The following is a 23,269-nucleotide window of genomic DNA, read 5'->3' on the forward strand; positions in this document are numbered from 1 at the left end:
TGCAATGCTCATTTGAGCCTCAACGATTTCTTCTAAAGCACTCCCCCCTCCGGTGAGCATTGATTTTCTCTGACGTAAATCGTGTTGAAGCCTTCACGAAAATCTTTACCAGCGGCGACAACTTGACCCTACAGGTGTTAATTTTTTTTTCCTCAGCGATTCATTCTGTGAAGGGCACGCACTCAGTAGGTGCCGGCTCCGCCGTAAACACGAATTGCGAACAAAATCTTGCGGAGACATATCTGTGGGGTCGCTACGGGAAGCTGCTAGCATTTGTAGCATCGAAGTTTTAGTAGGTGCGGCCCGCAGCAGCTCTGATTTTCAAACACTCAATGCTAAAAGGTGTTTGCGTGTGTAATTATTCACGATTGATGGTAGTGAGAAGCTCTTCCCGCAGGTGCAGCCCCGGAAAAAATCATGGGGTCGAAATTCGCTTTGCAAGCACCTCTGCTACTTTGTATTTGAGCTTTGTCGTTGTGCCAAGACCACTATTCTTGCCAGATCAGACGGAGTGTGTTCTGGAGTAAGGGGGAAAACGTGGCCAGTGGCTGCGACGTCGAAGTATACACGTACTAACTGCGCTAATTGCCGCACTGCGACACCTTAAATCTGTTCTCCGAGAGCACTCGAGGATTGGAGAAGCGTTAAACATTTTTGACCATCCCTGTTTGTTCTTTGGAGACACGATGTCAAAAAAAAAACTATATGGAGCTGTTTTCAACTTAGTCGCGGAAAGAAAACAGTTCTGAGAGTGCTCACTTTTCTACAGCTTTACTGTAACCGCTTCGACCAGTTTTGGGAAGCGTTTCTTTCTTTGCTGCTGTTCGAAAGATCGCCGAAAGAAATTTGTTGACACTAGCTCGTCAAGGCACTTCGCCCGGCTGCCGTGATTTTGGCCGTTGTATTTGCCTCGCGCAGGTGACGTGCGTTTCCCCGCGCCATTTCTATTTCGTGATTAGAGACGCCTCCGAACATGTCACACCAACTGCCGCGAATCGTCAGAGTCGGATGTTGTGTGCCCACGATACCAGTCACACCCGCGTCGTGTGGTTTCCGCCTCACCTATGATGTATGTGTGCACTGAGGGCCTCCGCCGTGGCAGATATCATGCATGTTTTTAACGCCGCAGCGAACAGCATGACCCGCACTGAGAGGTTATTCAGCGTTGCAAAGCAGCACAGTCTCAGTTACACTAACGTGGGACATGATGCTTCCCAGTGCTAGAAAAGAAGTTGATTGCGCGGACATTTCAATGCAGACTGAGATAGCGCAGCATAGCACTAGGCTTGCGCGGCTGCCTGATCATCTCTCGAGCAGCCATACTAGTTACTTAGTGGCGCCCCCTAAAACACGTTACACTTGCGAAGAGGCAAATCTCGTCGTCGTTCGACGTATGCTCACAATGGCCATGCGCCATCGCTAGCAGCGCCGTCGTGCGTACGAGTAGCCGACTGTTTTTGAAAACGAGTAAGTATACTCGGGCAAGACAAGAGAATCACACTTTTGCCTTTCTGCAGCAGGGTGGTGATTGATTGGTTTATTGGGGTTTAACGTTCCGAAGCAACTGAGCCTATCAGGGACGCCGTAGTTCACTGAAGGGCTCGGGAAATTTCGACCACCTGGGGTTCCTTAACGTGCACTGACATCGCACAGTACACGGGCCTCTGGAATTTCGCCTTTATCGAAATTCGGCCGCCGCAGCCGGGATCGAACCCGCGTCTTTCGGGTCAGCAGCCGAGCGCCGTAATCACTGCGCCACCGCGGCGGTTGCAGCAGGGTGAGCTAGTCGTTCTATCGGACCTAAATACTGCTGTTTACAAGAAGCTATCCAAAGGCAGTATTTCTGTGCGCCTTGGCTAGTTTCTTGCGAAAAGACTGGGCCCAATTTTCATAAGCTTATTCCGAGATTTTTAAATAGGGCACCGCCACGTTGTGCTTTTGAAATCTTTCGGAAATGTCATGGAGTCATGAAGCCATCACAATAGCTTTCACAAGCAAGCAGAGTGCCGTTATGTGCTTGATTATCCGCGATATTTAGCGGCTACTGTAGCAGAAAACCTGTTACGAGATATCAAACTGCGCCCATTGTAACGCTAAGAAAAGTTCTGAAGGAAACGATAATAAAGATAACGGTTGTACCACATCTCTGGCTTTCGAATGATGAATTAAGAGCATCCTTTTTGATACGTACGGTACTTCTCACGCATGTATGATCGTCTGTTTGATGAAGTCGGCACAGCCTCTTTATTGTATAACTCTTGTACCCACAGTGCTTTTCATAACGATAAATTATGTAAACCAATTCGCTCTAGCGCCCGAATCAGGTGAAAAATTCAAGTGCTTTCGGAGTAACAGTCCCCTTACTCGAGCGCTTTCTTGCAGGAACCACGCTGCGAAGGGAAACAAGGAGAAGAAGGTGGAGAGGAGGCAGCCCAGTGAGCCTGCCAGACGTGAGTGCCGTGGAGCTTCGCCAGTCGCATTTGTCGTGCCGTCGAGTTGCACGGTACCACGTTAATAATTACGGGATTGATCGCGGCATCATTACGCATGACTTTCGGAAGCAAGATGGAAAATAGCGCAGCTCCAAGATCGCGCATTTGTGACTGAAATGGCGGCCATTTGAAGCAGAGGTAGAAAATTGCGAAGGATGAAGGGAAATGACCCCGCGGCGCATAGTCACTTCATAGTCATAGTCTCCAAATAGCTCATAGTTCCCAATTTCCAACGAAAAGCTTTATCTCTAGCCGAATCCGCTCATTGTTAGCCTTACTGCTTCAAGGAGCAGAGTCAGAGGGCGTCGCAGCTCGTTGCATTTACTCTGGCCGAAAGTTCTCAGCAGATGCACTGCGGTGAGTACTCACGATGTATGCGTCGCAAGGGTGTGATACACGCACCAAGAAAAAGTACCAGTAGGTGATTATGCAATAATCACCAAAGGTAAAGATTTGATGGGAGAGTAAGGACCACTTCAAAAAATGTCTGCCCTCAGTAAACACCAATTCTATGGCCCTTTCTCGCGATGTCATTGTTTTTGCGGCAGCAATGGACGCATTTATTGGTAAGAAATGTGTTTCTACACATTTTTCTGCCATTCGGATAAAACTTGTCGCTCTGCACGAAAGAGCACCCAGTCATCTCTTTTTAGACGCGAATGTCGGCGTAGTTTTGCCCCTGGGATCTGCGACCAAAAAACTGTTTAGGCGCACCGCATTTTACGCGCAAAATAGGACCACGCTAACCACACCTATTTCATTTTTTTTTACCGAGTTGAGTTAACTATGTATTTAGTGAAAGTAGCCTGAGTTTCATTAGAATGCAGGTGTCTATCGACACAGCCAACTTCTTTTTGTGCTGAGTGTCCCTTCAAATTAATGAACAATTCAAGATCGATTGCCGTGAATGCTATTGCATTTGAATATAATTCTCCAAAGCAAACCACTAACAAATCGTCTTTTTCATTTGATTTGGCAAAAACGCATGGAAGGATCACCTTCGTAAGTTGATTAAAGATTTCCTGTTAAGATTGTCTCCGCGTACGCGCTGGTATACGTGCGTCGTCTATGACTACAAGCAGCTGTGTGGAGTAGCTACGGTAGTAATTTCTTGCACTGATATCTATCCCTATTGCCGGTGCCAAGGTCAGAACTAATAGCAATGCCCTTATGTTTAACTGCCTTTGCAGCCCTCGACCTGAGCGAATTTTTTGGAACGCTGACGATTGCGAAGAGGTTCAGGGCAACATGCTCACCTGTCCAAGGCAATAGGTAAGCACACCACCTTCGGGCCATTAAAGATTTTCACTCACGCGTATGGGGGCTACTCAACTAACCTAAGACGGGGACTAAAAAAAGATAGGTGTAGCTTGCTTATGGTAGACAGTTTTGTTGGCGTTCGCGTAGAAAAAAAAAAAACTAGCGTACAAATTAGCACTTGCTCATCGAAGTTGTTAAGATTGCTAAATATGTTTAAGTTGTTAAAATAAACTCTATCTTGAACGCTTTTCTTGTTACAGTTAAGGCGAGCGCCAGGAGCACGCGCTCCTGGCACACAGAGGCGGCCGAAAAGAACTATAAAATTATTGGCGTATCAAACGCTACTGCACAAGGTTGGAAGCCCGGCCAATTACGTACAAATTGGCTCGATGGAGATGCCTTGAGGAATAAAGTCAAAATGCGTAAAAAAGGCAGTATGATGACGTTGACCACGACGGTTCGCAGATTGCGGCTGGAAGAGAGGCACCGAGCTTTGAGCGTTCTATGAACCACAACAGGGGGAAAAAAGCTGTGAATAGGACGGAGGGTGAATTTCGATTCCCGAAAACTGCGCCGCCACGAAAAAGATTTTAAAAAATCTTACTACCACACTTTTTTTAAATGTCTTTCAATGCCTTTTTCACGACTAATGTCAAAGGGGGATTTGTTTTATGGCGGCTTTCGTAAATAAACGCGAAAAGCATTCATGCACAAGGTTTCTATGCATCGGTGCCTGGCGTTTCTAGTAGGTTTGTTTTAAAATCAAGTTTGTACTTTCGTGTGATAAAACAAGGGTGAGCCGCTTAGAAATTTATACTTCTTTCGAGTACATTTCTTTCAAAATCAATTTCAGCCTTTGTATGAGAAAACATGGCTCCTGCCTGGAATTTTTTTCTTGGTAGTTGTGATCATCTTGCTTGGACAAATAGGATTAGGTTAGCTGCTTCAAGTAATCAATAAAAAGAATCGAAGTCAATTAGGCTCCAGATTTAGGTTAGCTGTACTGAGCAGTGTTTTTTTATAAAAGCAGCTGTAGTTGTTCAAACATGAGAAAATAATGTACTTTGCGCAACAGTTACTCCGCGAGCGACGCATGTGCAATAAAAAAGGGTTTCGGAAATAAAATTGAAGTACAAAGGAATTTTTACTACTTTTCAGAAAGACTTTAGAGGGGAAGCCTTCCTCTCGTTCTTGCCCTGGAAATTCAACAAAAACTCTGAAACAATACACCCGCAAAATTAGAAATTACAGGCATAAATGTCTAGAGGAACCTCAGTGGAAAAAAAAACAGAGAGGATGGAAGGCAAGAAATGAAAACTAATATGTCCATCCCTCTACTGCTATGCATAACAGGCTCCTCTCCTCTACAGGGGGAGAGTGGGATTTCCCTTCTTCCATTCTGGCACCGACCGACCGTGGCAGTCCCTCTACCGCTATGCATAACAGGCTCCTCTCCTCTACAAGAGGAGAGTGGGATTTCCCTTCTTCCATTTTGGCACCGACCGACCGTGCCAGTACCTCTACCGCTATGCATAACAGGCTCCTCTCCTCTACAGGAGGAGAGTGGGATTTCCCTTCTTCCTTTCTGGCACCGAACGACCGTGGCAGTCCCTCTACCGCTATGCATACCAGGCTCCTCTCCTCTACAGGAGGAGAGTGGGATTTCCCTTCTTCTATTCTGGCACCTACCGACCGTGGCAGTCCCTCTACCGCTATTCATAACAGGCTCCTCTCCTCTACAGGAGGAGAGTGGGATTTCCCTTCTTCCATTCTGGCACCGACCGACCGTGGCAGTACCTCTACCGCTATGCATAACAGGCTCCTCTCCTCTACAGGAGGAGAGTGAGATTTCCATTCTTCCATTCTGGCACCGACCGACCGTGGCAGTCCCTCTACCGCTATGCATAACAGGCTCCTCTCCTCTACAGGAGGAGAGTGGGATTTCCCTTCTTCCATTCTGGCACCGACCGACCGTGGCAGTCCCTCTACCGCTATGCATAACAGGCTCCTCTTCTGTACAGGAGGAGAGTGGGATTTCCCTTCTTCCATTCTGGCACCGACCGACCGTGGCAGTCCCTCTACCACTTTGCATAACAGGCTTCTCTCCTCTACAGGAGGAGAGTGGGATTTCCCTTCTTCCATTCTGGCACACACCGACCGTGGCAGTCCCTCTACCGCTATGCATAACAGGCTCCTCTCCTCTACAAGAGGAGAGTTGGATTTCCCTTCCATTTTGGCACCGACCGACCGTGGCAGTCCCTCTACCGCTATGCATAACAGGATCCTCACCTCTACAGGAGGAGAGTAGGATTTCCCTTCTTCCATTCTGGCACCGACCGACCGTGGCAGTCTCTCTACCGCTATGCATAACAGGCTCCTCTCCTCTACAAGAGGAGAGTGGGATTTCCCTTCTTCCATTTTGGCACCGACCGTCCATGGCAATCCCTCTACCGCTATGCATAACAGGCTCCTCTCCTCTACAGGAGGAGAGTGGGATTTCCCTTCTTCCATTCTGGCACCGACCGACCGTGGCAGTCCCTCTATCGCTATGCGTAACAGGCTCATCTCCTCTACAAGAAGAGAGTGGGATTTCCCTGCTTCCATTTTGGCCCCGACCGACCGTGGCAGTCCCTCTACCGCCATGCATAACAGGATCCTCTCCTCTACAGGAGGAGAGTGGGATTTCCCTTCTTCCATTCTGGCACCGACCGACCGTGGCAGTCCCTCTACCGCTATGCATAACAGGCTCCTCTCCTCTACAAGAGGAGAGTGGGATTTCCCTTCTTCCATTTTGGCACCGACCGACCGTGGCAGTCCCTCTACCGCTATGCATAACAGGCTCCTCTCCTCTACAGGAGGAGAGTGGGATTTCCCTTCTTCCATTCTGGCACCGACCGACCGTGGCAGTCCCTCTACCACTATGCATAACAGGCTCCTCTCCTCTACAGGAGGAGAGTGGGATTTCCCTTCTTCCATTCTGCCACCGACCGACCGGTGCAGTCCCTCTACCGCTATGCATAACAGGCTCCTCTCCTCTACAAGAGGAGAGTGGGATTTCCCTTCTTCCATTTTGGCACTGACCGACCGTGGCAGTCCCTCTACCGCTATGCATAACAGGCTCCTCTCCTCTACAGGAGGAGAGTGGGATTTTCCTTCTTCCATTTTGGCACCGACCGACCGTGGCAGGCGGTTCACGGAGGATCGAGAGAACACCTGACTACGGGCAGTATTTTTCGACAGGGGGTTCTAACGCTATCGCATTCAGTATTTAATATGAACAAGACTCTCGAAGTTGCCTATATTTAAACCCAATTGGCTCGAACTGTTTGTGGCTTCCAAAATGCGTTTCATCTTTCTGTGTAATAATCCTTCTTGGTGAAAGCGTTTTTCAATTTTATTGGTAAAATGATCTTTTCGCGACATTGTAAAGTAAGCTACATTTTAGATAAATGGAAGCAATTGAGGCTAAGGCGTTCATTAAGGAGTCCTGAGAGGTTTGAAAGATTGCAAAATTAAGAGCACACGATTCCTGTTCTTCGCACCAGCTACGTCTGGCCCATGTGTCGAAATCGACTTCACTGCGACTCCATGGATTAGCGAGGTGTCACAGTGTCATGTGTTTTTTCGGTGCCTAACAAATAAGCAGCGATGACGTGTAACTAGCTTTTGTCCCTTCTGGTCGTCTGCGGCCAGCGCACGATCACGGCCCTGCATTGTGGACAGCTGAAAAGGAGGCCTTAGGTGCGGCTTTCGAACTGGCTTCAAATTTAGTTGTTTTAATGGTAGGACATAAACCACGCTCTCTCGAATGCGTGGATGTGATTCACGATCCTTTTTGCTGTGGAATCGAAAATGCCAGTAGCCGCTTTTAGGCTTTCTGCAAGTAGTGCCGCGGGCAGACACAAATTTGTCACGGAACGAATAATTATTTATACGCCGTGCCAGCTGCCTATGCCCTAGTCGCTATAGGCTGAGGATCTGGTCCATGAATTTCTAACAATAAAAATTGAGTACAACACTTGGACCTCTAGGTTTCATTGCGTCGTTTTTTTCTTTGTTTTGTTAAGCGTCCGCACACAAACTTCGTCCGCATAAGGTCGTCCCTCAGCAGGACAAGTGCAGATAGTTCGCAGTAGTGCCAGTCAGTGCGAGACTATATTGAACAAACAGTGCGGGGACACGACGTAGAAGAAATATTGCGATACACGCAGTTCGCGTACGCGTGATTTGTGACATATTTGCTATAATAAAGCTCCTGAACTGTGCCTATGTACTATATGACGTGTCGGTTTTAACGTTACAAAATTACACATGGACTATTATAGTCGGCCGTATTGCATTGTCCAAAGTAGTTTCGAGCCGTTAGTCTCATTAAAGTGCGCTGACATTCTGCAGCACACCGGCGTTTAGCAGTTCACGTACATCGAAATGCCATCGCAACAAACGGGATTGGATCGAACGACCTTGGACTCAGCAGCCGATATATCAATGTCAGTGATCCAGAGCAGCGGGTAGGCTGGGCCTATAATACTGCCATAAACTTTTCACACACTTTTAGAATGATGATTTAAAATCGCGAAAACGTTTCGCAGTGGCGTGCTGTGTTTGTCACTCCAACCGAAAGCATGTGCAAGTCGCTGAAGAGGTCACTTCGGCATTCTTAGCATCCTCTAGCGGAGCACACTCGCTAACACTGCGGCCAGTAGTTTCCTCTATCACTCAAGGTTGCTTCTTTTTACGTTTTAAAAGTCAAGACATCAATAACACTCCGTTTTCGATGAAAGCTACACGTAACGCCTGACTGCCCTCGCTTCTGAGCTGCGTGTGTTGGCCCAGTGCAGTTCGCGCGGCGACCTTTGCGTGTCCAAGCGAGGGCCACCTGGCTCCACGAGCAGGCGAGGGCCGGCGTCAAGCACGTCCTGGCAAGTGCCCGTGCAGCGTCACAAAGGCAACCAGGAGACCGCGTCACCAGTGCCCCTCCTCCGATATCGCGCAGGTACGTGGCCGGGATGGCTTTTTCCGGTAACCACCACCCCTGATGGAAACCCAGGTGGCCAATTTCGAATTTTTGCTTGCACTGCTAAAAACAGCGGTTTTTTGGATGCGGTCATGGTCTTTCTTTTGGCTGTCTGCAAAGTTGCCTCACAGACCTGTGCACTAGAATTAAAAATTAGCCCGGGTTTAACTCCGCTTTAACCGATAGGCGACGTGCGAGAGCGCAGTGACGTAAATGGTGACGCCTCTAGCGACGCCATAGCAACGTATGTCCAAATCTCAGAGCCGAACCACTTTTTCGGGGGTGTCCCGGGGCAAATTCTTGGAAATGACCCGAGCTAAATTTGGAGGTCGCCATCCTGTCGGCTACGGTCAATTATGGTTGCGGATCAACTTAGGTCTATATCAGCCAGGGTCAAATTTCCCGGGTGGGCATGGCCAAATTCTCGCCGATTTGCGTCGCAGTTTCTTTGGCAACTAGCGATGCACGAGAAAGATACACTCAGTACCTATACGTAGGCTTAAAATTGGCTTAACGGTTGCTGCGGCAGCGTGCGATGCACAAGAAAGGTCTGTGCTGAACATTGGCGTCAGAGTTGCAATGGCAAAGAGCGGCGCACAAGGAAGATGCGCAAGTAAGATATTTGCCCGGCTATGACAATTGTATGAGTGCTTTCACACTGGGATGACGCTACAGCCAGCCAGACAGCGCACGCGCAGAACGCACACGCATGCACGCACGCACGCACTCACACACACAAACCGCCCGCAGTCATTAACCACCACGCTGCCCACGCCACGCGCCTCGCTCTACATTGGTCAACTGTCGGTCTGGTTTTGACAGCACTTCGCCGTGCACCTCGGAAAGCACAAACAAACGATAATAGACGTCTCATCGGGATACTTCGCTCTTGGGACCATTCCAGCGTAGTCGAGACCACCAAACAGGTGCGTTAGTCTGGAGCTCAGTCGGCAGTGGCGTGTAGAAGAAATTACGGCCATTCACATCTATTTCCCTAATCGTAAAGAAGTCAAATTCAAGATGCAAGAAAGTGAAGCTGCAGTTAACCAACAAACGCTGTTTCAAAATAGAATAATGCGCATTCTAATCGTTGGACACTTAAGGATGACCCCTGCCATCACAGAAGCCATCACCAAACTCCTCATGCATTACGTCATCCTTTTTCGCGAATCGTCTGTTCCGATTTTCTACGTTTCTGGAAGCCAGCCAAGTTTCTTCCAATTACGCAAGTTTCGCGACTAAAGACTTTAGTGTGGCCGCCTTATTGTGCCTTCGTGCTTGCCTGCTTGCCAGCCTCAGGAGGAAGTGCGTAACCTGAGTTTCCCGTGTTCTCTGGCTGGACTGCGATCCCGAAGCGTGCACAGAAAATCGTCAGAGAACCATCTTCTTTTCCGGGAAAGGGTGCATGATGAGACCTCATTCGCCGCGCTAAAAGCAAAGCAGTCGACACAGTTCAGCTGGTCTCCAGGCGTATTGCAATCCTTCGCCTTCCGAGATTTCTGGGCGGCTGGAAGAGGGAGCAACTGTTGGACATCGATGAAGGAGTGTCCGGATCCGGATCATGAGAGGGAAATAACTAGAAGAATAAGAATGGGGTGGAGCGCATATGGCAGGTTCTCTCAGTTCATGAATGGTAGCTTACCAATATCCCTGAAGAGAAAAGTATACAACAGCTGTATCCTACCGGTACTCGCCAATGGGGCAGAAACGTGGAGGCTAACAAGGAGGGTTCAGCTTAAGTTAAGAACAACGCAGCGAGCTATGGAAAGGAAAATGATAGGTGTGACGCTAAGAGATCGGAAGAGGGAGGAGTGGGTGAGGGAACAAACGCGGGTTAATGACATCTTAGTTGAAATCAAGAGGAAGAAATGGGCCTGGGCAGGGCATGTAATGCGAAGGCAAGATAACCGCTGGTATTTAAGGGTAACGGATTGGATTCCAAGATAAAGCAAACGTAGCAGGGGACAGCAGAAAGTTAGGTGGGTGGACGAGATTAAGAAGTTTGCGGGGATACAGGGGCGACAACTGACAAAGGACAGGGTTAATTGGAGAGACATGGGATTGGCCTTTGCCCTGCAGTGGGTGTAATCACGCTGATGATGATGATGATGAAGGAGTGCCTGAATGTGAGGGACCCGACGGTGGACTTTGGCAACATAGGAAACTGCATGTGACTGGCGAGTCACGTTAATCGTTGCACCAGCAACAAGCCCTAATCGTGCTTCGTCCCTCATGGCATCGGTGAAGGCGATCCACGCGACGAACACAACCGCCGATTACGGGAGCGGGCGCGGCATGCCAAAAAGGATGCCCGCCTTTTCGCTCTTGAATTCTGGCGGCAGTAGTTTGCGCTAATCGAGGGAGTAAAACTCTGCGCTATGGTGACGGCAGAACTTTTTTCTTCCTGGTGCGAGGGCGCTCACGTGTCACCTTCGCGTTGCCTCTGCAGTTGCTCTGTGCTGCTGGTGCCGGGTTCAGTGCTTGTTGTGTCAGCTATATTTATCTAGTATGTGGTACGGCCGACCCCGTCGTGATTGATTGGATTGATCCAGTCCAATCCAATCCAGTATGCTAATTTGGTAGCTACCGGTCTCGCTACGCGATGGGCTGAAAGTGCAACTAGTATTGTTTTCGCAATAAAACGGACCTCTTTAGAAAATGAGCCCTGTGGCAAATCTCTGCTAAACTGCCGAGGGTCGTCGTGCACCAGTTGGGATAAATCACGTGCCACGGCATTCCTTGTCTCCGTCCTCTGCAGGGAGCAAGTGCCCAGCGTACACCAAGAAGAAGGTGGCCCGGCGACCCGCCTGCGGTCGAAGACCCGGGCCATGTCCGTGGCCGAAGGCGCAAGCAACCGACAAGACGCTGGAGCTAGGTGTGCCTGCCATCCACCCCTTCGCCCTTTAGCTATTCGCTTGCACTGAATTGAGGATACAGATGGCGCCTGCAAAGCAGGGTTCGATTGCTCAATGCTGGTTGCAAGGAAGGACTGTGCTATGTTGCTCGTCACTTGTGCTGTCGTAAACCGGAAGGTCACGAGAACGAGCCAGTCCTGCTATTTTGCAGCTGGAGCTTCCTGGTGTAGTCTCGCCAACTTGTGATGCCCTGCATCGAAATTTCGAGTGTGCGCTTTCCCGATACCGTAAGGTAGGTAGTGAGCAGTGGGTGAAATACACTAGACTCCATAAAATATTTTTTTTTTCCTGGCAGACTGACCTTGCTCTTGTGGGCAAATTGTTCAATCTGTACTTTTCACGACAGCAGCACAACGCTGCTTCATTTAGCTTGGACCGACGACGAAATATCTCCATAAGAGCTGTGCGGTGATACGACGCCACAGAAACAAACGGCGTGATTTCCTATCATTTCAGGATTTGTTCTTCTGACACTCCTATGAGTCCCGGCCTCTAAGCTATGGAAGTAATGCCATGCAATGCCAGCCACGCTCTGCCTGCATCCAAAGGCAGATGAGGAACTGGAAACGCCCACAGTAATGATTGGCGGAACTGAGCGCAGTTTCTGTCCTTGCACTTCCAGCAACTGATGCAAGGATTGTGAATACCTGACCTGCAGACACCGAAGTGATTGCTTATATACGAACAGAAAAGAAAACTCATTCGCTATGTGCGCGAGCACAAGCACGCTTATCGCACAACAGCACGGAGTACAGGACAGGATCTGCATGACATGGAAAATATAACGCTTCCGCACACATTCGTGTTTTGAGTCTGCGGCAGTACTACCGGGCTGCCGACGAAGGTGTGGCTAGTTTATTCATGGGTGTCTCAAGCTTTATCCCTCCTTTATCGCATTCAGATCTGCATTCATCACGCTCACCGGGGAACCATGTTGCCGTATAGTTTTCGCAAAGTGGCCCTCATAGACGTGTCTGTGTTGAAGCACCGTGCCTCTTTAGTGAAAATGCACAGCCATGGTCTGAGCGGTCATCGCTGCTAAGCTGTAAAGGGACGAGGGCAGGTCCCAGTATGCGGCACATAATTGCTTGCGCCCCTACCATGCAGGCCTCCTCCAACCACAGGCGACCAACCAACCAGGGCCCGGGCGCCTCGCATTGCCCGTGGAGCGAACTCCGCTGAACAGGCTCCCTCCGCCGATAAGAGAGGTCGGCGAAGGGCCACCGGCAGAGGAGGCGTACGGTGAGCACGTTCTGCTGTTCGCTCTGTCGCAGTTCGTTGGCAGCTGGCGCCATCGAACGAAAACTCGAGACCTTGTCTATACCGGGCGCCCCCCCCCCCCCCCCTGATGACCGTGAAGGGTGCCGCGACCTAATAGGTTTAGCAGTGTATGCTGACAATCTCGCGCCATACAGAAGAGCCAGAAAAAAGTACCCAACACATAAACCCCTCAATAAGTTAAAGGAGAACACCCTTAGGAGACTACAAACCAACACAGACCTAACGCCAGCTAAGTTACACCAGTGGTACCCTACACAGTACTCTCCGCAGTGACCACACTGTGGAGAGGTCGCTAACCTCTACCACATGTTTGGGCATACCAATTTAATCCCTTAGTTGACCCCATTCCAAACCCGTCAGAGGAGCAGTGGGAGGCTATTCTGCTCAGCGATGATCCTGACCGTCAGCACTGGCTGGTGGCGAGGGCCAGCGCAGCAGCAAGAGCCAGTGGACTGCCGGGCTACGAGTCCCACCCACATGTTTTAAGAATATTGAGCACGCAAATATGTTTTCAATCAGTCAATGACACTTCGAAACCGCCGCCCCTTTTTTTGACTTTTTGGTGGCCTCAAAAAAATCTATTTTTTTTTAGGTTTTCGGCACACTCACTCCTATTAGAAATGTCATCTGTTCTTTTTTTTTTCTCCTTTGATATAACTAAAAGAGTCTTTTTACGCGGCGAAAATATTTGTTGCAGATGGCCTAAAGATTAATTTCTTACTTTGAAAACGTCTCCGCCGCGACCTAGTGGCTACAGAATCCACATCGTTTGCGGGAAGTGTGGTGTTTCGTTAACTATTTCCTCCGGGTGCCCGCCTTGTGCCCACCGGCTTTCCAAAGATTTAAAAGGGCTCACCCAGACCAAACGTTCAGCTTTCTCTGGGGTCGAACAAGCCCAGGAAATCTGGACAAGCGTTTTTAGTTTGCACTGCGGCCACAACACGCCGCGTGGCGCTGAACGGTGAAAATCACGGCGGAATTTTAAAACCTCTGCACATCGCATTGCTTTCCCGTAGGCTTCGAAATATCGAGCGCATCGCCCATTTCGTAGGTCATATTTTGCAGCTAGAAGAAAGAAGGAATGGTGACCGCAATGTTCGGGACTTGGTATCTCCTCGCGTACAGCAGACGACGCTCCTTACTCAGTGTCCGGGAAAACTGGGCTTGTGCTTTGGAAAAGGAGTGTTTGACACCCACGTACGACAAACAACGTTAGTTAAAACATGGTACTCTATGGACCGATGGTGCCTTTGCGCCAATAAAATAGTGCTCATAATTATTTTACTTATTTATGTTTTTGGAAAGAATGCCTACTCCTATGATTCAATAAAATATCTAGGCTGGTATTTTGTCATCGTTACTTCGTGGGCACTCTGATTATCCGCCCTCAGGTATTTCAACCTTATAGTTAGGTGGCCTTTCCTAAAACGAAGCGGTTGGGTTTCGATCCTTGTCTCGTCTGTATCTCCTATGCGCTGCAGCTTTGCAGGGTGTCCATTTGAGCTTCCACACAGCGAGTTGACTAAGCTGCTTGTCTTGCAAGGGTTTCCCTTTTTAGTCGCTCATGCTTCGCGCAGACTTCGAACCCCTGCACACCAGGCTCTAGAGCCTGCAGCACCGTCGATATCTTTTGCAGCCGCGTCGCAGCCCCATCGATATATGCCTAACCACTGCCTTCTGAAATCTCGTCTTTGTCTCCTCCAGTCTGGGTGTCTTCCTTGGAAGCCAATGGTGGCCCCAATGCCCCTGTGGAGTGTTAGACTCCCATCAGCCTACACCGACTTCGTCACGGCAGTGTAACCGCTGCGTCACTTCGGCGGATGCGGCCTCAAGCAGCGCATCCGCCGCCAGCTCCAGACAGCTGCGGAGCACGAGGTGAGGAGACGGTGCTGCTCGTATTGACAAATCCGCCGCAGGGTGACGCGCATGAGTGTTCTGCTTGCGGCCGGTGTTGCTCACTTCTCGTTTCATTGTGAACTGAATAGAAGGTTCGACTCATTTGAGGTGTGCCAGAAATTTTTCAACCTGCGGTGTCTTCAGAATGCAGAAGGAGTCGTCAGTGTAACGAATGAAAACTTTTGGTTTTTCTTGAAACGACATGTGCCTTAACTTCGACGGCCTCGATCGTCAGGTTGGCAGCAGTCACCGAGATCGCGGCGTCCATGGCAGTGCCGCTGGTCTGCTTATAAAATTCTTCTTTGAAGGAAAAAGCTGTGCCGTTTAGGCAAAACTCCAAAAGCCGGCAGAGTACTGCTGGGTCCAGGCTCGTCCTAGTGCCTAGGTCAGCGTCCGCTTCGAGCCCTGGCTTCGCTGCGGAAACAGCAAAGGGCACAGGTACGCTGGTAAAGAGCGAGACCACGTCGAATGAAACCATGCAGTCGTCTGCTTCCAGTTGTACTCGTCCACCACTTCGTCCAGCGTCTTTCCCACGTGCAACTCGAAACGGACGAGTGTATGGTTTCATTCGACGTGGAATGTTAGCGTGTCCGCGTTTCGGCGTCACTACTATAAGAGAAACAGTGTCGAAGTCCTGGAATCCAACCAGGGCCCCTGGCATTTGAAGGGGTGACGCTACCACTCCGCTACGAAAGCTCAGGGTTTGAGCATGAATAAAGGCGCATCTAGTGAATGCATGGGTTTTGTAAGTAAAATAAAAGAAATGAAAAAATTAAAATAAGGAAAGAACCGAAAATAAAAAATAAAGTATTTTAAAAATGCAGGAAAAAAAAAACAAACAGTGCGCCAGGACACGCGTTCGCCTTGGAGCACTTTAGAGAGCCAAAGTGCCCCCTGAATGTTTTTTAGTAGTGACGCCGAAACGCGGACACATCTGCCGACACGGCTGCTAACGACAGTATGAGGCATTAAAGGATCGCTTAATAAGATCCAGCCATGCAAAAGTCATGCTAGCATTACTGGACAACAACTCGCTGTCTTGAACCGGATTCAAGAAGTCCTTCTTTCTACAGCACCATCCGCTATATAAACCATTCTGTCATACTCATTTGTCCCATGGATTTAAACGCGATTACCTATTTGCTGCATGTATCCTTTCAATCCCCGAAACATTCCCTTTGACTCCCCTAAATATCTGCACAAAACTCTTTTTTTTCGATTTGTTATGGCGCAGACGCAAGCCAGAATTACCCGAAACAAACATTGCTTTTTGGAGACGACTGCATCTAGAAACGCATGAAAGATGCGTGAAAAAGCTACGATGATGCGTTACATCCCTTTCCACAGGCTGTCGGTCTGCTCAAGACCGGGAGAATCCTGCAGCCGGCTTATGTCCAATGCCAGCGGGGCTCTCTGATGTGCGGCCATTCTCCAAGCAGCTACCAATGGACGCATGTCGACAAATGCGTACGTATGGCATTCCGACAGTCACCGTCGTTCCGCTGACCAAACAAAAGGCAATAGTTGCAGCATGCGTCAAGAAGTCAGTAGCAGGAATCAGTGTAGAGTACCTGGGACTTATTTCCTGGCTCTTGGTCGGATATTAACGCCCCAAAATTATTCAGAGACCAAACTGTGTCCTGCCGTGCATCAGAACAGCGCTCTCAAACTAATCTCTTTTCGGCATGGCCATCTTTCTAATCTTTTTTCTTCCCTTAAACCAGCTTTTTCTTTTTCTTGAGTCTTTTTCTTGAGTTAAACCAGCTTTTTCTTGAGTCTAAGCGTCACGATAAGTGAAAAAAAAAATGTTAGGTCTGTCGCAATGTGCACGTGCCGAAGTCTGCATCATGTGTGAAATAAATGCCCCGGACGATTCTTTGGTGCGGATCCCTTTGGCAATAATGGGCACATCATTTTAATCGGAGTCGTCTATAGAATTCGCGTGCGAGCCAAGTGTTGATACTACCGCGAATGCTGTACGTCCCCTAAAAGTATTGACCTGTATCAGACAATTTTTCAGCTTCTCCGATGCTTCGGGCCCCTTCCAGTAACTGCATGCATCGGCCTTGCAATGCGGTATGCATTGTGCTGCGGTAGACCATTACGGACCTGCTGTGTCCTTATCAGCTTCGTGGGTCTTGTTTCAACCAGCATGGGTTCCTGTAGCCGTGGTTCCAAGGATGTCTGCAAAGAGGCCGTCACGTGATGGACCGCGTTGACGCTGAGGCCGCTATCTGTGCTCCTGATCCTGCGATGTCTTCCTCGTGAGTTGAGTTGGGCGGTGGGCGCACATGAAATGCAGAGTGACTGGGGGACTTGATTCCACAATGGTAGTGAGCGCCCCGAAGTTCTCTCAGAGAATGCCCGCAGTTATAGTTCCCAGCGCTCGCCGAATGCAAACTCTAGATTTGTACGCAGATCTCAAAGAGGTGATCTCTAATAAACGCCGGCGACATGTTTTTAAAGCACGGAAATGTTTTCAGTAAAACTTCATTGTTTCCCTGAAACGTTTCAGAGCTAAAAAAACTTCAGAGCTGGCGCTGTCAATTTGGCGCGACAAAATAATGTGAGACTTGGTTCCTTCATTATTTCTCGGGGAGCTAATTCGAAAAACTGAAGCATTCTGCGCGACGAACCTTTATAGTAGGAAAAACACTACGTTTGAAGCCATGTGTTCCGTCCCGGCATTCGTCCCAGTGTGTCCGCATTCCTGTGCACAGCGATTAGCCAGGCCGCCCTACAAATAGTGGGCATCCTCGATGAACACTGCGGGATCGTTCGCTGGTTCGTTGTCATGCGTGCACGAACGGAGTGCCTCCGGAGGACACTAACGCCGGATTTCGAGGATTAGAAACCTGCCAGGGAAGCTCCGTAGGGGCGAGAGGAAACACGAGAGAAATTTCGTTTTTGCGAGGAATTTTTCAGTCTGTGAATGCTCTTGTATCCCGATGCTGGAAATCGTGATAGGCGATTGCAGTAGTGGCGGCGGCAAATGTAAGGAACCAATAAATTGCATGCGTGGCGATGCGGTAGTAGCCCCGCGTTCATTTCCGTTTTTGCGCCCGCATATTCGCCCCGGCCCACTACTGTCCCTTCAGACGAACATAGCATAATTAAATGCGCTAACCTCTGGCCACACTGTCTGAGAACACCGCGGCGTTGAAGAGTAATATTTAAGAACAAGAGCTCAAAGCAATTCATCTGAGCAGTGCAAAAGGAGCGCCGATTTTCAGCACACAACACACACAAGTCAGAAGAAAGGCTCACCCACCGACATCCAGCCTCCCAACCCCCCCCCCCCCCCCTATTCCCACCCCAAAAGCGACACCCATCTGCCATTTTCCTGTCACTATCCTGTGCCCTCTGCGCCAGGGCAATTTAATATCATATACATTCTCAAAAAGCAAAGCCTACACCCTAAACACGAATACTACTATATATCAGTAACAAGGGAGTAATCTGTCCTCTAGCGCACACCCCTTTAAAAAGGACTGTGTGCTAGACGACGTCTTACTGCCTTTTTATTCCTCTCATTGTATGTCATTGGCATAAGCTTCTGCACGCATTTGTGGCAGATTTGCATGATTGTATTAAAGCAACAAAAAGTAAAAGCAAAAATCAATATCTCCTGCTGTTGCAGGTCAGAATTTCACACAATCCAGACAGAATAAACCATAGGCACGTATAACTGACGCCCGTAATACCCGACTTTCACCGCAGAACGTCCCTTCAGCTTGCTTTAGGAGAAAGTCAGTGCGGAGTTAGAATTATACACCATAGTTTGGTTTATGGCTTATGGGAGTTTACCTGACATACCCGCCCGCCGCGGTGGGTCAGTGGTTATGGTGCTTGGCTGCTGACCCGAAAGACGCGGGTTCGATCCCGGCCGCGGCATTCGAATTTCGATGAAGGCGAAATTCTAGAGGCTCGTATACTGTCAGTGCACGTTAAAGAACCCCAGGTGGTTTAAATTCCGGAGCCCTTCACTACGGCGTCTCTGACAGCCTGAGTCGCTTTGGGACGTTAGACCCCATAAACCAAACGAAACCAAACTTGACATACCCAGCTAATCGGGCCAACTAGACCAACTAATTAGCAATAATACTTAACTTTCAGCGCACAACGTCCCGAAGCAACTCAGGCTATGAGGGACGCCGTAGTGAAGGGATCCGGAGATTTCGCCCACCTGGGGTTGTTTAACGTGCACTGATGTCGCACGGTACGCGGGCCTCTAGAATTTTGGTCTAATGGGTATTTGATACTTCGTGGATTACTTGGCGCGTGCTTCTCACACTGTCAAACAGAGCGGCACGTTTTGAGGGATAGTGCTATTGCCCGCTCTCAAATACAGCGCACAGGCCTACAAACCAAAAAGACAGGGCACCTTCTCTCGGATTTAGTGTCCGCTGCCACTTTCTCTCTTTTTGCTCCGCGCAGTCCAACTCCGGAGCGTTTGTGGGCTGTGTGTTAACGATCCTGCAGTAAAAGCGAACTGGTGCTTCTCATCATGACAGGAGTGAGTACCACGGCGACGCGGACTTCCCTGACGGATGACCTGGGACAGCGGAACAGCATGGGCAGTGGACTGGAAAGAAAGCGCAGCGCAGAGGTTACGCCACATGCTAGGGCCCGCAAGCCACTGCCAACCTGTGCGGCCAGCCTCAAGCTGCAACAGCGCTGGCATGTTCCACCTCTCCTGTGTACCTGAGGCAACATGACCCAAAACGAATAAATGTGCCGAACCTTTTCTATTCCCCGTGGAAGAATGTTTCCGACATGTGTTTAATGTACGGTGTTACTCCGTACCGGCGTAATTTCGCCTAGCTTTCATTCTTGAAAACATCTGGAGCTCGGATCATCCATACCCAAAAATCAGCTGTGGTTCAACCTGACTGAACCTACTAGGACGAGCGAAAGCTCTCTTAAGGAAAGCACATAAAGGTAAGCGCACACCACGCGCTTTCACACTGCGGACGGTCGCGCGATTTCCGGCGGTTTCGAGCGCACCGTCGGCTCAATGCGCGCAGCTGTGGTGAACTACATGAACGACGTCGGAGCCAAGCCTCCGTTCCTCCTGGTTTTAAGGTCAAATTTCGTAGCCACATGACCTTCAGCTTCGTACGGGAGGAGTAGAGCTTTCGCTCCAGAAAGCTGCTGAAGGAATACAGCTGCCGAATGTTCTCGTGCGTCTACTTAGTACGCTATTTTGCGTTAAGGAGCGGCACGTGATGGCGCTGCCTGTGAGATAACTGAGCGCGCATACTTGCAAGTCGAGGATGTTCTGGCTGCTGGGTGCGTGCGGAAAAACTAGCGCGACTATAGGAATTGAACCTGGGTGCTTAATCTGGAAGTGCCAACTAAGCGGACCTCCAGCTCATTCTGCGCGGATTAGTTGAGCCTTAGATTCGGGATAAGAGAATACGAAGCACTGCCGGCTTCGCGTGCCATCCGCCACCCCACCCTTTCCTCACTATCAGAGAGTCAATCTGGCGTAACCTGCAGACGCGAACGCTTCCTACACCACCCAATCTTTCTAAATTTATGCCGGTACGCCCCCCCCCCCCCCCCCCCCCATGCATCTTGTACTCCAACCCCATTAGGACTGTAAAACATTTATTGCGTCGAGAGCAGGTTGCAAGAGACACGTACTAGATGGCCGCTAGCCAATGGCTGGCGGCGACCTCATTGGTCCTCTAGATTGCCCGTACTACTAATCTTGGGGTCCGAGCTGACTAGCACGGCCTCCCACCGCTCGGGAAAGGGAGCAACTCCCCCAGAGGCTGATCATTTGCGCAGTTCCATAGAATGTGGCCGTATGTGGCGCTTTCACCACATTTATGGCAGTTAAGGTCGTACTGCCCAGGGTGCATGAGGACAAGCACTGCCGGATTTAGAAGGGAGCGTATTTGCGGTCGGCGCCAGGCAACTTCCTGCGCTTTTCTTAACGATTTGTGGGGTGGGGGATATGCGCCAAGGCCACCCTTACCCACATCCTCCTATCTTTCATGGCGCCCCCTCCCCCTGCCGGGCTGGTGCCCGTTCGAACCTCGGAGGACTGGGAGACCTCACTACGGTCAGCGGACCTGGCCAGGCATAAGACCGCCGTCAGCCGGACCGCATACGTCATGGACCAACACAGCATGAACGTTTAGACCATGAGTGGGGTCGTGCGGACAGCCAGGAAGCCTGCGGGCCTCGAACTCTCTTCCTAAATATAGTTTCCCCCTCCCATCCATCCATCCGCCTGCGTGAAGCGGCGCAGTGACTTCAGCGCAAAAGTAGTAATAGTAGTAGTGGTTTTAATAAAGAAAACATTTTTGCTGGCCAGGCATCTGCCATCGCAGCGGGAAGCACCTGGTCTGGGGCAGCGGAAATAAAGGATAGCAGGCAGAGTGTAAAAATGAAAGAAGTGAGGGAACAGTTAGACAAGCACACGAGCACGACACAATGCACAGTGCAGCTGGAGTGGGGCGTCTAGCTGATCATCGTCCAAGGTACCACAGGCGGAGGGTTCGGTCACTGCGCGTCACTACCTGGCAGAGAACAGGCGGGACGTCAAGCCCGTCTCTTCTAGGAATGCGCAGAGGTCAGCGCAACACAGCCACAAGCTCAATGGTTAAGGCTCCCGGCTATCGAGCTGGCCTACCCTGGTTCGAACCCGACCGCGGCGACCGCGCTTCGATGGAGGCGGAACGCAAAAGGCGCCCGTGTGCTGTGCGATGTCAGTGCACGTTAAAGACCATCAGGCGGTGTAAATTATTCCGGAGACCTCGACTACGGCACCTCTTCCTCTCTTCTTTCACTCCCACCTTCCTCCCTTTCCCATCATTCTGTTATTTCCGTTTATTACTTAATTCATCTATTTATTTTCCCAAGAAAACAAAAAAACCATCATCACCGACTCGCGAGGGGCCTGTGGGAACTACGAGTTGGGCTGGGCTCCCCCGCTTGCCTGGCGCATACTGGAATATAGCTGTCGATGCGAAGATCCAACTCCACGCAACCTGATTTGGGCCCCCGGTCACCAGGGACTCCAGGGAAACGAACAGGCCGATCAGGCCGCCCGCGCACTCTCTCCCCGGGCTATCTCCCTGTCCTTGGAAGGGTACTCCCAATCAGACAATCTGGCCATTACATTCAAACAAATCACCGATTACTACAAGGAGGAGCACCGGCGCTACCCGGCCCCTTGTAAGGGTCTGGATCGCGCTGACGAGCGCCTCCTCATCAAAATTCTTACTAACACTGTGCTGTGCCCGGCGGTGCTTAAACATTTCAATACATCATTTGATGGCGCGTGCCAGTTCTGTGGGGAGGTGGCTGACACCTTCCACATGGTTTGGGCGTGTCAGTCAAACCCATCTATCCCCCCCCAACCCCAACCCCACCAGAGAGGACTGGAAGGCGGCCCTGCTCGGCTGTCAAGACCTAAAGAGCCAAAAGGCTTTGGTTCAACGGACGCGGGCGGCGCTGCTTGCCAATGGGGCACCGGAATAGGGTCCTACCCCAATCACCTTTCTGTAAAGAACTTAATTTGCCATAAATGTTTTTCACCACCACCACCTGTGTGGGTATGCGCCATTCTAAGAGGTGAACAACAACCTCCCCTAAGGACTGAGAACCGCGCAAGTGGTGCTCCACTTTTCTGCACTTCTCTGCATGCGCCCTTCGCTTGCGTTACACGAGGCTCATCACGTGACAGAGTTACTCCTGTATCGGATGAGCACTAACTCCTACGGATGCACAAGATCCACCGCGCCGCCTCACATATGTGCGTCGTTTGCGCTCTTATGGGTAATGAGAACTATTTTCTTTTAGCATGCCAACGTTTTTGTGACGAGCGTGAAACATCACGGGGAAACTTGAGGAGATTTAACGTTTCGTTGGACGACGTGTCTCACATGATGTCCCCTGAAGTCTCCTGAACTGAGCGGCGATCAGTGTCAAAGTCATGGTTGTTGATTCTGGAGGACACTGGACTCATGGAGCAGTGGTAGAGAGGGCATCATTCAAATCAGTGACTGAGGTAGAGCAGTTGCCGACAGACCTCTGTAGGCTTGTTGTTGTGACTAAGAGATGAATGAACAGGAAAGTGCACGGGTCTGCCTACTGGCTCGAGCCAAGCCACCACCGCTGCCACGTGCAGATAGAGGAGAGTTAAAAGATGATCAGAGAAAAGAGAAAAAGGAAAGAAAAGACGCGCGTCGCTGCAACAACTGCGTCCTCCGGAGCGGACGCTGCTGAAAAAACAGATAAGCGGCCGAAGCCGCGCTCGCCGAAGCGAGAACAGATACACAATGGCTGATACGGCCTGTACATTTATACCACCACCGCCGTGCACGCGCTGTAGAAAACGTGAACGAAGAACAGCGCGTACAGGAGAAAACGAGTCAGAAGAAGAAGAGTCA

At 50.0% G+C, this 23,269-nt stretch overlaps 1 protein-coding gene across 1 annotated transcript in view; it reads left to right on the forward strand.

Moving 5' to 3' along the window:
- Positions 1–16,329, forward strand: part of LOC149348604 (uncharacterized) — a 172,829-nt gene extending 156,500 nt beyond the window's left edge. Inside the window, exons 4-8 of the mRNA XM_089541807.1 lie at positions 2,383–2,450; positions 3,683–3,764; positions 12,792–12,926; positions 14,670–14,840; positions 16,209–16,329. Coding sequence (XP_089397933.1) covers positions 2,383–2,450; positions 3,683–3,764; positions 12,792–12,926; positions 14,670–14,840; positions 16,209–16,278 — 526 coding nt within the window. The 3' untranslated portion in view covers positions 16,279–16,329. The remainder of the gene's footprint in view (positions 1–2,382; positions 2,451–3,682; positions 3,765–12,791; positions 12,927–14,669; positions 14,841–16,208) is intronic.
- The last annotated feature ends 6,940 nt before the right edge of the window (positions 16,330–23,269 follow it).

The sequence above is a fragment of the Amblyomma mixtum genome, chromosome 4 (assembly GCF_055824585.1).
Source record: "Amblyomma mixtum isolate Tamu chromosome 4, ASM5582458v1, whole genome shotgun sequence".
NCBI lineage: Eukaryota > Metazoa > Arthropoda > Arachnida > Ixodida > Ixodidae > Amblyomma > Amblyomma mixtum.